At 36.4% G+C, this 16002-nt stretch overlaps 1 protein-coding gene across 3 annotated transcripts in view; it reads left to right on the plus strand.

The window, feature by feature from the left end:
* CBLB (Cbl proto-oncogene B) overlaps positions 1–16002 on the plus strand; it is a 132934-nt gene that overhangs the window by 56840 nt on the left and 60092 nt on the right. For 2 of the 3 annotated variants that reach the window (XM_018074701.2, XM_018074702.2), the window contains exon 3: positions 9144–9290. In XM_018074701.2, coding sequence (XP_017930190.1) covers positions 9144–9290 — 147 coding nt within the window. Of the gene's footprint in view, positions 1–7330; positions 7388–9143; positions 9291–16002 lie in introns of those variants that run through there. The other variant, XM_018074703.2, reaches the window with a different exon arrangement.

Consider the following 16002-nt stretch of genomic DNA (forward strand, 5'->3'; position numbering starts at 1 on the left):
TTTCCACAGTCAGTGAGTATGATGAGAGCATAAGCCTGAAAAATTTTGGATTAACCCTTTTAACAATCAGAAAAATTTATCTTCATAAGGAACCATACTGTTTCATAAGGAAACCATACTGGATTTAAGTACTTTGTATTGGGATCCTCATTACTATGGTGTCTCTTTTTAGTTTATTTTACTTAGAAAACATCGTAACAGCATCTTTTAAGGTGGGGTAATAGATTCTAAGTAGAAAATTCTAAAAGAACAAGCCTGCAGTACACGTTCTGGACTATTGCTGTGTAGGAAAATAGCATACCACAACCCCTTAAAGTGAAGCATTATCAGTTTGCTGCTCGAAGAGGAGGCAGAGGGGGATGCGAAGAGATGTACTCAGGGTGCTGTATGGCACACATGCTTTGTTGGTGTTAGCACCTCACAACCACTGAGTTTCCTGAGTTCTTGCATGACAGCAAACTAGATGAAGCGTGACACAGAACTAAACCACTTTCCTTTGCTCATGCTAGATTGCTGTCAAGCGGATAAAGGATTTAGTCACATCAGTACCTCCTTGTGCCCTCCTTGGCCTTTGGGCTGCTGCATTGACTGTGGCAGGATTTGTGCCAAACTCAGTCTCCTATCCCTTCCAGTCACTTGAGTTGCTCCATGTATAGAAGTGTCTCTTTTTGCACCTAGCTTTGCTTAGCCTGGCACCGTCGTGCTCTATCCATGGCATGGATAATCTGCAAACCAAGTAATCTGTACAGGAGTTAAGAGGGTGATGATTATATGGGGAAATATTAACACCTGTTGGTACTATCAGTTATACTTCTAGTACATGGATAATATGAATTACAAGGAGTGATCTCACTTTGCAATGCAATTCAAGACATTTGCTGGCCTAATCAGGTACTAAAAAGTTATACCAACCACCCCTATGCCTTTAACACTGCTTATTTTGGCCATGTGTTCTTTTGAATATTCCTTCCACTTGAAGAAAGCTTTGGAAGATGATGAAAAGATGCTAATTATGTCTTCCTTCTTTCATATTACTTCACTCATGTTTTTTTAAAAGTTTTACGTATTTGTGTATTCAGTGGCTTAATTCAGCTTCTCAAAGACAGGGTTCACTGTTGTGCCTGAGGAATTCTGCAACATCTGTAGTTTCATTTATACATACAGATATTTGGCTTTACACTTAAGTTGGTGTTCAGTTAATAGCATTGGATCTTGGCAGACAAAGATGTCTGGAGGAGGAGGATGGAGGAAGCAGAACAGGGCTTGAACAACAGGTTGATACTGATGAGTGGGACCACAGTGCAAAAGCAACTGACTGTTAAAAAGTAGTAAATAAAACTGAACAACCAGTGTCTGACTCTTCTTTTAAATCTCTGTACGTCAGATTAAGTATTTTGAATAATGTATTTTGTAAGGATGATCTAGTAGCTCAATTAAAAATTTTGGCAGTAAAATCAATAAATTTGTTAGCTCTTAGTTTATGTGGCTACTTAAAATGTCATAGGATTTACTGTCCTTCACAAAATATACTTGTAAATATTCAGATCAGTTTTATGCAAATTCCTTTCAGAGAGTGGCATTCTCTAGAGACTTTTTTGGGTAACCCCTGTCCTTTTGCATAAGTAATTACAGATAATAACTATTTATGGGGACAACTATTAGATCTTCAGCTTGTCAACACACCTTTTTCCATTTTTGATGGCTCACATTCAGCTTTATGCAGACTGTATTTCCTGTATTTCTTATTCCTGCTAGCACTCCTTATATTTTCATTTCATGGATATATTTGTTACCTCACATACAGGAGTGCTAGTGAGGAAAGAAATTAAAATGCTTTAGGAGTACCTTGAGACATTTATGTGTGTGGATAACTGTCCCTTGGACAAAACTGGAAGTAGTGAAATTTTCAAAACTTGGGCTGTAAAGCCCAGCTGATGAGTGCTGTTCATGACTGCTGCTGTATGGAGCATTTGTTTAGCAAAAAGCAAATGTAATCCTTGGATAGAACTTTGCTTAGGAGGTGGTGGTGGTGCATTGGCGTGCTAATTCATGAATGAAAAAGTAGACTTATCAGTCTGTAGAGAGTGTCATAGACTGGGAGAAACCCTACCCATTTTCCATCCTTTGTATTTATATTCTATATTCTTTACTAAGCCATTGTATATTAAGTTCATTCTTTGTTTTTGCATAAATAGGGCAGCAAATATCTACTGTAGAAGCAATGGCAGCTGATAAGCAGTTTCAAAAGATGGAATGAAATCTTGAATTCTTCTAGCATTGCCTTTCTCCATTTTGATACTCTTCTGGTCTTTAAAATATGGGAACAAAAGGAAGGTGGTGGAAGTTGGTGTATCAATGTGAAATGATTTTTAAGTATAGGGAAAGATGGAGGAAAATTCAACATTGTGATCAACTCTCTTTGTTTTTCCAAACATCCTTGCCCACATTTTACCCAAAGTCTGCCATTTCTTCTTTTAGGTATCCATTGTGAATAGCACAGCTGGAATAGAGATACACAATACCCCTTCAATCTGTAGATGGGAGGAGAGGAATTGAAGGAAGGATACTGCTTTCCTACACAACAATAAGCTCAACTTCTCCAGGATTCAAGGAAAAGTAGTAGTTGCCTCCAGCTAGTTTCTTACAATTTTATACTTGTTTTTCATGTTTATCATATAATAAACTTAATTATTAGCTGAACCTCACCATGTTTAAGGCGGTTTTTTTAGGTTTCGTTTAGGGGGAGGAGGCTTACAGATGAGAAATACTAAAACACAGCGAAGTTGAGTTAGTTGTATGTGTTCCTTCCATGAGTCAGCAGCACAAGTAGGAAATAGAGCTCATGATTATTCTTAGTCCCAGGGATATTTCATCCCAAGAATAGGCTCATATACTTTGGTCCCTGAACCTGAACAATACCCTGTCTTTATATAGCTTTTAAAAATAATCATGGCACAGAAGCAGAGTTGAGCTGATTGCCAAATAGGATGGTAGGCAGTTTTTTCTGTGCAAGCATGTTGACAGGAACCTTTGGTTTCCTTTGTTTCCTCTGAAGTGTTAAGGAAGGCTCCATTGTTAGTGCTCCATTGTCTGACTGTATTCTACACCTGTAGGTTTCTAAAGAAGTGTTGGGAAGGTTTTTTGAGGGTTGGTTTGTGTGCTTGTTTTGTTGTTGTTTTTGATTTGTTGTAGTTTTGGGGGGAGAAGTAGTTGGGAGGGGTTTGTGATGTTTTTTCTTTTTTTACTATTTCTTTTTCCTTTGTTTCCTGTGTGTGGAAGGGGAAGTTCTGGAGAAGGAAGGGGGATAAATGAATCAGGGCTATACTGGATTCTCAAGAGTGAACTGCTAGCAGCATATATGATTGTTAGTCATGTTCCTATGTCTCCTAGAGATCTTCAAAACTTCACATATTTCTTCAGAATTTTTTCTGTTCTGTGATTTGTCCTGGACTTAATGCATAATAATAATTAATGGCAGAAGTATAGTATGTCAAGGGGCTTTATGGGCAGCTATGATTTTCCTCATAGTAGCAAAATAAAAATGGGAAGTAATTTGGAAAGGTTGGGGTTTTTTTTTTTCATACAGTGGAAACCTAGGTCAGAAAATATAAATTATGAACTTTGGAGAGCTCAGAACATGGGTCTCTGCTTCTCTCCTTTGTACCTGAATCAAAAGACTCTCTTCTGTTCCTTTGGATTAGTAATATGTATTTTGGAAGATCTTTGAATTATACCACAACTTGAGCATATGAATCAGAAAGCTGTTCTGAATATAGCTAATTATGTGAAATGAGCTCTGTACATATGCTTTGGATTTTGAAGCTTTAATATTTGGTGGGGATGGATTTTTTAGAAGTTAAAATAAACAATTCACTTTATGAAATTCACATTTCAGACTTTGTTTTATCTTGGTTCCTAAGCAGTCATGATTTGCAGTTTTGCCAGCTAACAGAAGTGTCTTTGTATAATTATTCTAAATAAGAAATAGAGGGGAATTATGTGTTGTTTAGTGATAGTTTGGTGTATGTTTGTGTCAGATCTTTCTGGAAATATTTTTAGCTGTCAAATGGATTTTATTCTAGCCCTAAAGACTGTTTTTCTGTGCCAGATGATTAAGTTATATATTATGATCTTGGAAAGTTTTGTTTATTACAGCAGGTGGTTGTTTGACAAAGTATATCTATATGGATGCAGAAAGATTAAGGACTTACTAGAGCAATGAAGAAGGAAATCCAGCAATAACCTAATTTTTGGAATGACATAAATAACAGCAAAGGCATGCAGTCAGACTTTTCTTCCAGACTATGTTTTTCCTAGAAATATTGTAAAATAATTTTTTTTTGTGGTCATAGTAATATACAGACATGAAAGTAGAAATGATATACCCTTGTAGGATGTAAGTAGGTTTATGCATTTTCAAGTAGTTGTGTGAATTACAAGTATGTATTGCTAAAATGACTTTGTCTTGGTGACTGTCTGTGAAATCCAGTAATTCTGAAGGATCAGGGAGGTCACTTTGTATATTTATGTATAGGCTGCATATTTGGAGCTCTCCAAATTTGGAGTTCTCTGAGCATCTTGCTCTGTTCATCCACATACAGAGGCAGTACAGCCTGGACTCAGGTGTTCCTCCCACCTCATAATTCAGGCCAGTGGCAGAAGGGAAGTGACACTGCCTGATTCCCTGTGCAGTCCTATTTGCTGGACCATTTTGCCTTCCAACAAGTAAAATTAACTTCCATACAGTGATTATAAAATTGACACAGACAAATCTTATCTGTCTTATTGCATGCTGATTGTGCTTTACTTTCCTGTTTAGCAGATCCAGGAAGGTAGGACTGCTTCAGGCCTTTTACTAGGTGCTGCTGCTCTAGTGTGGCTGGGATGTTGTAATGCTTCCATTATTAAGCCTTGTTTTCAAATTGCATGTGACTGATATTTGAGAAGTCCTTCAGTTATTAAATCTTTGCATCCTAACCCTCTCCCTGCATTTGAAGAGAAAATTGATTCAGAATATAAAAATCTCCTGAGTACTGAATAAACTCAAAACTCTTGTTTTCAGACTTTACTGTCTGAATTTTAGAAATCTTACTGATTAGGTATAACTCCAAAAGACACATTAATTTTGTAATTAAAAAAATGCATCTTCTGATTAGACAAAAGATCTTTACTGACTCAGACTTTTACAAGTTTATACTAAATAAAAATTCAGGTTTTAATTTTTGTATCTCGTGTTCTGGGGTTGATTCAAACCGTGTTGGTTCTTCAGTAGATCTGTTATGTGCAAGCAGGTTTGTCACCAGATCATAGACTATGACTGAAAAAATGGTAGTTCAGAAATCAAATTCTGCAAGGGGTTTGAACTGTATGGCATCAGTTTGACTTGGCAAAACAAAGGTAACAAAATCTAAGCATGAATCCTAGGAAAAATACCAACTACAAGGTGTTGAGTATGTTGCAAGTAATATGGAAGAGATCTACACCGTGTTACATAAAATGCAGTTAATATAACATCATTTAGTGTGAAAATATGCTTGTATTTTACTACAGTAGCTATTACATTGTGGAGAATGATCATCTCGGTTCACTTTGGTATAAAGCAGTGTTGCTTATTTTTAATTTTGGAAAGAAAACGCTTTTCTCATCAGCATAAAATCCATTCTCTACAGATAAAAAGGAGATCTCTATGCTCTCTTCCAGGCCTAGCACAACTAAGGAAAGAAATTCAACCTCAAACTTGCTCCCGGTTGCCAGTGAAATTATATTAAAACTTTAGACTCTGAAGGCTGGCTGCTGAGACCTTAAAGCCATTGTTTCTCTATAATTTGGATGTCACTTTTTTGAACTGTAGCTCCAAGGTGGTCTCTTAAGATATCTCTCAGTTGCTGGAAACTAGTGAGTGAAAGGGTCTCTCAGGAGTGTGTATCTGTCTGCTCAGCTCTTCTGTGACACTGGCCTGTCAGTACTATTGTCCCTTTGCCACTTCATCAGACTTTACTGTGACCAGAAGAAAAGCCTTTGTTACTGCAAGAGATACAGACTGAGGTGATCAAGATTGGTTTCATTTCAGCTTGGTGGTAGGAATGAAATCTAAAATAGGTGCTCAGATTGAACAGTTCTTTGGCTTCTGTTAGAATTCTTCACCAAAATGCTGAAGCTGATTGTTTTAGTTGTTTTGTTTTGTTTTTCAAATAAATGGGACTTAAATACCTTGTCTTACACTTATGAATGGAAAATAAGATGGAAAATTTTTGACATTGCTTTGTCCTTCATGTGGGGGGAAAGAAGGGAGTCATCCTAACCTGAAAAATGGGGCTGTGCAGACTGCCAAATGGATAAAGTGCAGTATGTGCTTCCTGAGGTGTCCTAGGAAAGCCCCTCCCCAAGACCTCAAAAGTACATGTGCTGAAACGGATGGACATCTTCAGACAAGTGAAAGGCATGGACAGGGAGACTCACTGGCCTACCCCAATGGCATTGTCTCTGTGCCTTGTATAATTCTTGAAAATCATGTCTGAAATCGCTGAACTTTGTATCTTTGTCTCAAGAAGGTACTGAGATCTGGTATCACATAAGCATATCTAAGCAAAAATGGTTCATTATGTGCTTTGCTGTTCTAAAGAAAACAATATATAAGTGAAAAATTAAGACGTGATTTATCATGGCTATTTGATACCAAAGAAGGACTTGAGATAATCATCTGGTAGAGTAAGAATCAAAGTTAGGGAGAAAAAACCAGATACCCTGCCTATAAATTATCAAGAATGTGCTATTTTCTGCTATGTGTACATGCTGCAATATATATTCAAGCACAGATAAGGCTCTAGTTGGTTTCAAGTTTCAGTTTTGCAGTCAGATAAAAAGAAGGTATCTTAGTTTGATATTAAAACATTTTTTCTTGTTTATACAAAGGCAAACAAAAATAATTTTACTTTTTTCCTTTCTTTATGATCTTGTATAATGAAACAAAAGTGTATTGATGCACTTAGTGACTGGTGCCGTTCGAAGAGGGAAGGAACAGGCTTTGTGATTTAGATAGAACCATTTGGATGCTTCTCTATACTGTGCATTTGCTGTCCAGATCCTACCAGCTGTTGGTTCTGGTCATGTACTGTGCAGTTATACCTAACAGGCAGTGCATCTGCATGGACATGTGCATACAGACACACATATTTCCCTCTGGGCAAGGAAGTGCCCCAGATGGCACCTCTTTGTGACTTCATCCCCTAATTCACTACAGGGCTTATGAGTCCAACAAGCTCACTGGGTGAATTTGTACCTGAAAAGAACCCCTGCAGCTCAGTGCGTTAATGTAGAGCATTAATTGTACCAGTCAAGGCAGACCTCTGTTCAAACTTGCACTGAGTCATGTTCCCATCTGTCCTGAGTACAGAAAGCTTCTTGTTTAATCTTGGGTTTAAGGCAGGCTGAGGAAGCCACATTAAAATAGCTATTGCTTGCTCCTTTGCATCAGGCTTGAGTTCTGAAGAGTAAAATAATAAAGAACACGTGTGTTTAATTAAAGTACAAAGGAAGTAGGAAGGGGGATAGCAAGGAACAAATCCAGAAAATAAGGAGTTATTGAGCATCATAATTACAGACATCTGATTATACTGGAGAAATTAAAGGACTCTGAATGAATTAGCCCTGCAAGCATTCTTAATCTTGAGGGGAGGGAGAGTGTATTCATCAGGGGTTGCTTTGTTTGTTTTAAATTACTTATGTTTTCAAAACAGCAATCTTTATCATTATTTTCTTGGTAGTAAAACCTATAATAAAATCTGCAACACAGCTTCCGCAGGAATCTCTCTTATAAGTTCTCAGATTTAGTTGAAATAATTACTGCTTCAGTGCTAAATTGAGTGTTCTTTTAGGAAGATCCAGGAAATATGTTCAACTGTTTTTGAGATTCTGAGCGTTCTGAAAGCTATTTAGTGTGCATGTGTAAAACAGTCTGTCTTAATCTGTCCATGTGATTAAGAAGTTATAAATTTGAATTTATTTAAATATTGTCTTTAAGCAGTCTATAAGTTACATGATTGATATGCATTTTAATGTGATTTTCATTAAATTGTTTGAGGCATTAAGTAGTATCTGAGATGGTGAAAGAGAATGGGCCTGACATACATGCAGCACTTATAACTCAGTAAAATACTCCATTAAAAGAATACAAATCCTTCAGTCTCGTATGTAGTGTCTTTTTCATGTATTAGCTGGGAAATACCCTTTTTTTACTGCAAGGAGCATCTAAAGATTCTCCAGGCATAAATTCTCATGAAGTTTGCTTTGTCCTTCTCTCTTGTCTCCTCACCATCTCCCACAGATTTTTTCCATACAAAAGGGTGATTTGTATTTAAGAATTCTGGGTTCTTTGCATTATACTAAATGAGATTTCTGTGTCAAAAAAACTAAATAATTTTTAATTAACTGATACAAGTCTAGAAAGCTTATGTAACTGAGCTGATAGCAAAGAAGCTGGATTTTTGTTTCTAACAGGCTAGCGAAAACTAAAAGCGAGTTTTAACTAAAGGGAGAACATTTAAAAGGAGAATAGGAAGTAGGTGGAGTTAGAGAAAGCTGGAAAGAAAAAAAAAAAAGATTAAAACTGTCATAGGACAAGGGAGTAAATCTAGTTCTGTGCTGTGTTTATATTTCTAGACACCTGGACTGAAATAGGTTTGATGTCACATACAAGACTGTAGTTTGTATTTTTTGGGTGCATGTTTTTGATTGGGTTTTTTGTTTTTATTTGCTTGATTGAGGGTTTTTTAATGTATTTGCTGCCTAATTAGTGTAAATTCTTGTTTCTGCAATGATGAAATGAAATAGAAACACACAAGCTTAATGCACAAGAAAGGTATCTGAATATGCAGTTGAAAACTCAAATCCGTTCTGTTGCCAAAGAAATGATTTTATATTCATGAAGACTTATGATAAATACATCCTCAGAAGCACATGGAAACACAAACTACTGTTTTGTATTTCTTTGTGTTTTCAGTTGAAACCTCAGTGTTTTTCTTGTGTCAATCAGTGATTATTACAAAAATATGCAGAATATATGAAATACTGAAAGATTGATTAAACTTATTCAGTTCTAAGGATTTGATGTGATTTTTTTTTTTCCCCCTCTGTTATATCCACAGGAGAAACTTGACAAAGCTGTCTCTCATCTTCAGCCACATGCTAGCAGAAATCAAGGCTATTTTTCCAAATGGCCAGTTCCAGGGTGATAACTTCCGTATCACCAAAGCTGATGCTGCAGATTTCTGGAGGAAATTCTTTGGAGAGAAGTAAGTAGTAACAGTTTGCCAAATCCTTAATTCTTTCTACTCATAAACATGAAAAATAATGAACTTTTCAAAAACCCGAATAATGGTTCTAAGTATGTTAGTGGGCATTTTAAAAGTAATTTCTCATACAAGTCTTTAAATTAGCTGAAATGGCTACATTCATTATTATAAATTTTTTTTTCGGTATTGTGATTCACTTAAGGGATGAATAAAAACATATGGGCAGTTCTGTCAAGGGTACTTATGCTCAGTCCTATGGCACAAAGTTTATTTGTTCCATTCTCTGGTGAAGATAATACATTGCTTCCACAAAGTATAGGACAAATCATGTCCTTTCATATTACATATTTATCCTACAAATAAAAGCTCTAAAGTCTGAATTAGGATTTTGATATTAGTTTCATGGACAGTATGTTTCCTTATCCCATCTTTAACTTTCTAACTACTACAGTATTTAGTGGAATGAAATGTGTGGAGTGTGGATATGTGAGTCAATCCATATAGCAAATGCAATAGTGAAAATGTAGAAGTAGGCAGATGTTGTGTTCTTGGTTTGTTTCTGGAAAAAGAAGTTTAATTTATGATACACATATAGGCTAATACAAGATGTGTAGCTTGTTCACTTTATCATATGGAATGTTTGTAAGTATAACAGTGGCATAAGGGGATTGCCAGAGGCAGGATGTTTGTGTATTTTACATTATAATAGAGCAGTCATTATGGTCATCAGGTCTGACATCTTGCACAATGTAGGCAGAACAATTCCTGCAGTAATCTGTTGCATTTTCTGAGCATGAACAGCTCTTTAAAATAAATCTTACATGCTTTATTTAGAATACCAGCGTAGTAGATTGGCACTTCTGCAAATCAGTTCTTTTCAGTGTGAATTTACAACAGTTTCACTTCCATGTCTTTTTTGCTAGTCTAAACACACCTACTGCTAGCTTTTTACTTTCTGGTTTCATGATAGTGTTGTCTGGTAATTTCATTCTTCTGACAAGTTTCTTTCCTGTGTAAATAATATTAGAATGTGATTAAGTTGCTATATCAGTCTTCTTTTTTATTAGAGAAAAGGAATCTGACCATGTTTTGTGTGACCCATTTTAATGTGAATATCGTTTTCAAAATATCTGCAAAAGTTCAGCTATAGTCTTCTGAAGGATTAGTTTACATGACATGTAGGGCTTTCTATCAGATGAGGCTTTTAAAAAACATGTCAGTCAAAAAAAGAAAAACAGGATCTTTGAAAAAAATGACTAATGATCATGTTTGTTCACTGTTTCTATTTCTCTTCCTCTCTTTTTACCCCTTGCTTAGCAACTCTGAGAATGAAAATTTCTTTGTGGTCCTTCTCTTTTCCTGTTGGCCTCTGTCCTTGAATGACCTTTACCAGCTGTCTTGATCACAAATTGCATTTCTGTCACTGGGATTTACAGATCTCATCTTCAAGCTGCTGTTTCTGTCATTTTGTCTGAACCAATTTCTTCAGCTCCCCTATTAACTATGATGTTCCTCTTTGAGTTTCTTGACTAACTTCCACTGTCAGTGGGAGATTCAAGTGCTTTTCTTCCAATGGTTCTGCCAGTTTGCACTGGGAGATAACACCACAGCAGATAGGTACTTGAGGTGTCAGACAGTGGGATACTGTAACATATTAGTATGTTTTTATCACAACAGGGTTGGTAAGAAGAATTTTTCAACTGCATCGGTTCATCTGAACAACTCTGCTCTACCCTTGTCTTTCTCTTACTGACACTTGACTCTTGTTTTCCCTAACTCATTCCTTGGAGCTCTTATTTCTAATTTTTTTCAGAGCCTCGGAGGTCTTACCATGCCTTTTCTAGGCTTTGTTTTTTCCTGCTTATTCAAATTTCTGTATAGAATGCAACTTTAAATGTGAACTTTCAGTAGTAATCCTCTGACCTACTTCATTCTCCTATGTGTACTTTGATAGGGTTTTGTGGGGGCTTTTTTTGTTTTATTTTACTTTTTATGTTGCTGGGTTTTGTTTGTTTGGAGGTTTTTGTTTGTTTTCATGGGGGCACACCTGTACATGACAGGCACGTGGATGTTTGGGTGGGGTATTTTTGGTTTGGTTTGGGTTGGGTTTTTTTGTTTGTTTGGTTTTTTGTTTGGTTGGGTTTTTTATTGGTTTTTTTTTTTTTTCTGGTTAAAATCAGGAATGTTTAGGAATCAAGGCAGTTTGGGAACATCCAGTTAATTACATATGTAACCTTGGTTTTGTAGTATAGCCTGGAAGTTTTTTGGGTTCTTTCTGGTCAGGGGCTCTACTTTCAGACTAGGTAAATAACCACTGTCACTGATGTTTCCAGATCTTTTCTAATAAATTAAACTGTTTTAGTTACCTGTCTTCTAAGCAGTGAACAATAGACTGTGCTTGGCAGCCTTGCAGTTATCTCAGGTTTAGTTAATTGTGCTTCAGTAACTGTAAAACATGTAACAACATGTATGTCAAATAAACAGATGAGAAAAAGGTTTGTTTGGCATTATGTTTAATCCCTTTATTAAACAAAATGCCTGAAGCTTTTTAAACATTAATTATTTTCTAATCCATTTAGAAATATAGGCAGGGATGCCTGTAAGCCACATCCTTTTCAAAGGGCCTGGTACAACAAATTAGTTTGCAAATATGCTAGTATCACTTCCCTAGAAGCAGAGCCTGCATAAAGATTTTGGGTGTTGCAAACAACTGATAAAATCTTTTTCTAACCTGGCTGTCTAAAGGTAGGCCCCTAGGAGTGTCTGACACCTCCAGCTCTAGTTAGGTATGCAGTGCAGTGAGGGAATACAGAGAGGAATTATACTGTTTGTTCCCTGGCTACGTCTCTATTTTACAGGGCAAGCCTGGACTCCTCACTTGTTTGTGAAAAGCAACACTTACTTTGGGGGCACTAAGTAATGCAGCTCAAGATTAGAGCATAAATGAAAAGTAAGTTGTGTTGGATCTTGGCTTCTGATGGGTAAACTGCAGCACAAGATATAATTCTGATGGTCTGATAGGAAGGATGGAATTTAAACTGTTAGATTAATTTATGCTTTTTTTTCAACATAGCATTATTGTGAAAATGATCTTCCTGTCTCTAAACACAATTAATTGGAAGCTTTTATGTAATCAGTTTTCTGTACTGAATTCTTTCTGAAATATTTGAATTGTTTTATTTTTTAATTTTAAATATTCTAAATAGCAAGAAGCTTATAGATAGTCATTTGTATTTTTAAGTGGACTGTTTGGCTTTCCATTTTTTAAAATGTGACTTACAGTTCCATTTATAGAAAGCAATATGTGTAATTTGCTGAGGAATAAAATCCAAAAGATACCGTTTTCCTGATTCCAGTTTGTAGTTTAAAAAAACAGATTGATTTCGTCCATTGCCGTTCTCCGGTGAATGGGGAACTTTTAATTTTGTTGGTTACATTTGTCTGTCTGAGCACTTGCTGTAAAATTGTGCAGCTGTAATTAAGTTTATTCATCCTGTTATTAATAAGTGTCATAGGATGCAGTCCTTTTTGTTTTTAATGCTAGTCAGGTGTATGCATGAAGCCATATGCATGGCTTCAAACTCATGAGCAAAATAAATGTCTAGGCTATTTCAAGTCTTCGATCATACTTAAGCTGCTCTTTTAATTTTTGTAGAAAACAGAGAAATAGAACTCAGCAAACAATTTGAACGGCTCCCTCAGAGCAATGTGCAAAAATAATCACACATTTTGGGCTTTCAAATACTTCCTAAACTTTCACATTCACGGTACACCTCTACAAAACTTCTAGATAATGTCAGTGGCTAGAAAAGCTTGTCTGGTAGAGAAAGCTACGTGAGAGCAACAGATATATTGATAAGCGAAATCATCAGCCCTCACATAGGCAGACTGTAAAAGAAGCAAACAGAACCTTTACAACTGTGAGGTTTTTCCAGTATTGCAAGTTTCAGAGGAGAGAGGGAAACCTTGGAAGTTATAGGATGTTTGGTAAGGATCTGGAGAGATTAATGTGCAGTTTAGGAATGTATGGCATGGGAGATAATGAGATCTGGCGATAACAGCAATATGAAGAAGGAAAAAGTGAAGGAATTGATTTCTCTGCAAGGGCAAAGTAGAGTAAGTATCCAAATTAGGGGATATGTGAGGAGTCATTCAAAAGGCTGAATGACTGGAGTAGGCTCTGTCTGGCATTTTCACAGGCTATGAGAGGAGAACCTCTTAAAGTGTATAAAGAACCTGGCTGAAAAAGAACTAAGGAATAAATTGACACAAGCTTTACACCATGTTAAGGTCAAAACTTTAGATTAAGACCTATATCAAGAAAGAGCTTGGCAGTGTCAAAAGGAGGAAAACAGTGAAATTGAGAAGATGTGATTTTTTTGGATTTGTCCTGATTGCTAGAGTACAATTACTGGAGCAAGTGGGTTTAGTGGAGTGAATCTTCACCCATGGTTTAGCATTATAGTTGTGTTTAAGCAAGTGCTAGTTAATGTACAGCTAAACTGTAATGTTAAACAGAACTGTGAAATTGTAAGGCATGTAATCAGCAGTTACATTTGTTTACAGATACTTTAGTAACCCCCAGTGGGTTGTAAATATGCATATAAAATGTAATCTGATAGCATCTTCATTATCCATCTTTTATTACTGTATAGTGCTTGATAATTTCCCCTGATTCCTCACTCACTTTAATAGCACCTTACATCTTTTACTAGTTTTCTGTTCTGAGTAAAAATGTGCAAAATACCACTGGGAGCAATCCTGAACTGAAAAGGAGAGTGGGTGAGATGACCTAAGAGATCTTTCAGCTTCTGAATTTGAAAGCTACAGTGAAGTCATGCAGGGCTTGGTAACTATTGAAATTTGTGATTTGTGGCTGTCTTTGTCTTGCAGAATGAATCACCGGCAAAATGTCAGTGTTCTTAGATTTTCAATTCTCTGTAGTTATGCCATTTATTTTAACTTTTAAGCTTTTATTCCTCGTTATGGTACTTTAAAAATTTTAAAGCATTTCTGTTATTGTTGCCAGGTAAATTGATTTCCTCCCACCTTTTAGTTTCTGCGAAAATAGAAATTCTTTCACTGCTGGGGTCAAAAACATTACTATTTTAATGCTCCTATACTTTTTTCAAGATGAGGCCTGAAATTATTTATCTTTTTTATTGGAATTTTTGAAAAACTGTGGCTATTGATTTCTCAGTAGCAGTTAAACAGTGTATTTCAAATCAATATTCTAAACTTTTGAGTACTTGTGGTTCTGCTGTGGTCAGTGCTTTTTGGCTCAGGATAGAACAGTCATAGCCCTCAGTGGCTTGAGTTCAGAGAAGCAGCAGTAAAACAGGCAGACCACAATGCACAACTTATCTGACAGCTAAATGTTTTCAAGTTAGAGAGACCTCACATAAGCTAAATTTTAACACCTTGTTAATCCCCTTAATTTATTACTTGATTTTCTGTTCTTGCTGCTGATAGTGCCCGAGAGCCCAAGTGTTACCTGAACGCTGTAAAAATACACTGAAGAGTTGATCCTGGCTCAGAGAGCTTCAGATCTGAGTAGGAACTGAAGTGTAAAGGGAAACCAGAGACAAAGAGAGATTAAAGTGGAAGAGGCAGTGATCCAAGTGCTGTCGTCTTCATCACCATCAAGAAGGTGTTTTGGCAACAGAAACTTTTAAAGAGAAGGATGTAAACAGGAATGGGGCATTTGGAGTGTGATTCCTTTCTCTGCTGATCAGTAGCACAGGAAATAAGCTTATCGATATGCTTGTTTAAACTTGAGCTAGAGACAGAAAGTACTGTTCCCTGGGTGCTCGTGAGACACTAATCTCACTAGACCTTTTTCATACAAATGCAAGATGAATAAGTTTGAATAAGAAGACAGATAATATTATAGAGAAGAGCTAGTCAATGAAAAGTTGTAAGATAGGATTAAAAAACAGAGAAGGACAACAGTCTTCCCAGCTATTCTGGGTAGCTAAGAATTTGGTGAATTGCATGTACAAAAGATAAAGAAAAGAAACTTGTAATACTTGGCACACAAGATGGTGAGACAGAAGAACAGATTCTCAATGGATAGACAGGAGAGGCAGTGTTTTAAGTATAAAAGCATGTGCAAAAATGCAGTGTTCTTTGGATTTGTTGTTAGACATCAGACTTGGAAATGTATAGATAAGTGTATCCTGTTGGGGACACTTCAGGAAATGCGGACTTCTGCATCTCTTAAGGAACTTGCTATCTCTCCAGCAATGTCCCGTTACACAGCTTTGGAAGTGGATTTTTTTTTTTGTGATGTATTTTCCCCATTTCATAAGGCTCATTTTTTCTCTTTTACTTTCTCTATTCCCTTGCTAGAGTTTTTTTCGGGTTTTTTTGTTCCGAATGATGTCACTATTTAATGACTGTATTGGCACTATATGGCAGAATTCCTTTTTTCCCCCCTAGGATTGAACTTCTCAAGCCTTCTGTGTGTCAATTATTTGCTCTACAGTTCAGAAGCAGTGAAAACATGTGGCCTCCCACTTAAAACTGAAACAGCAGCCTTAAGAAAATGCTCTGTTCAGTGGTGATAAATCAAAATCCACGTTGCTCATTGCAGACTTACAAAGAATGTTGTTTCTATCTGGGTCAGTATTTGCTTGAATATTTTTGAGTTTGCTCTGGATACAGTAATGGCCTTTTCATGTTGTGTTTTCTGGCAACATTTGAGAAAGTC

The sequence above is a fragment of the Manacus vitellinus genome, unplaced genomic scaffold, assembly GCF_001715985.3.
Source record: "Manacus vitellinus isolate BGI_N305 unplaced genomic scaffold, ASM171598v3 scaffold_28_pilon, whole genome shotgun sequence".
Taxonomy (NCBI): Eukaryota; Metazoa; Chordata; class Aves; order Passeriformes; family Pipridae; genus Manacus; species Manacus vitellinus.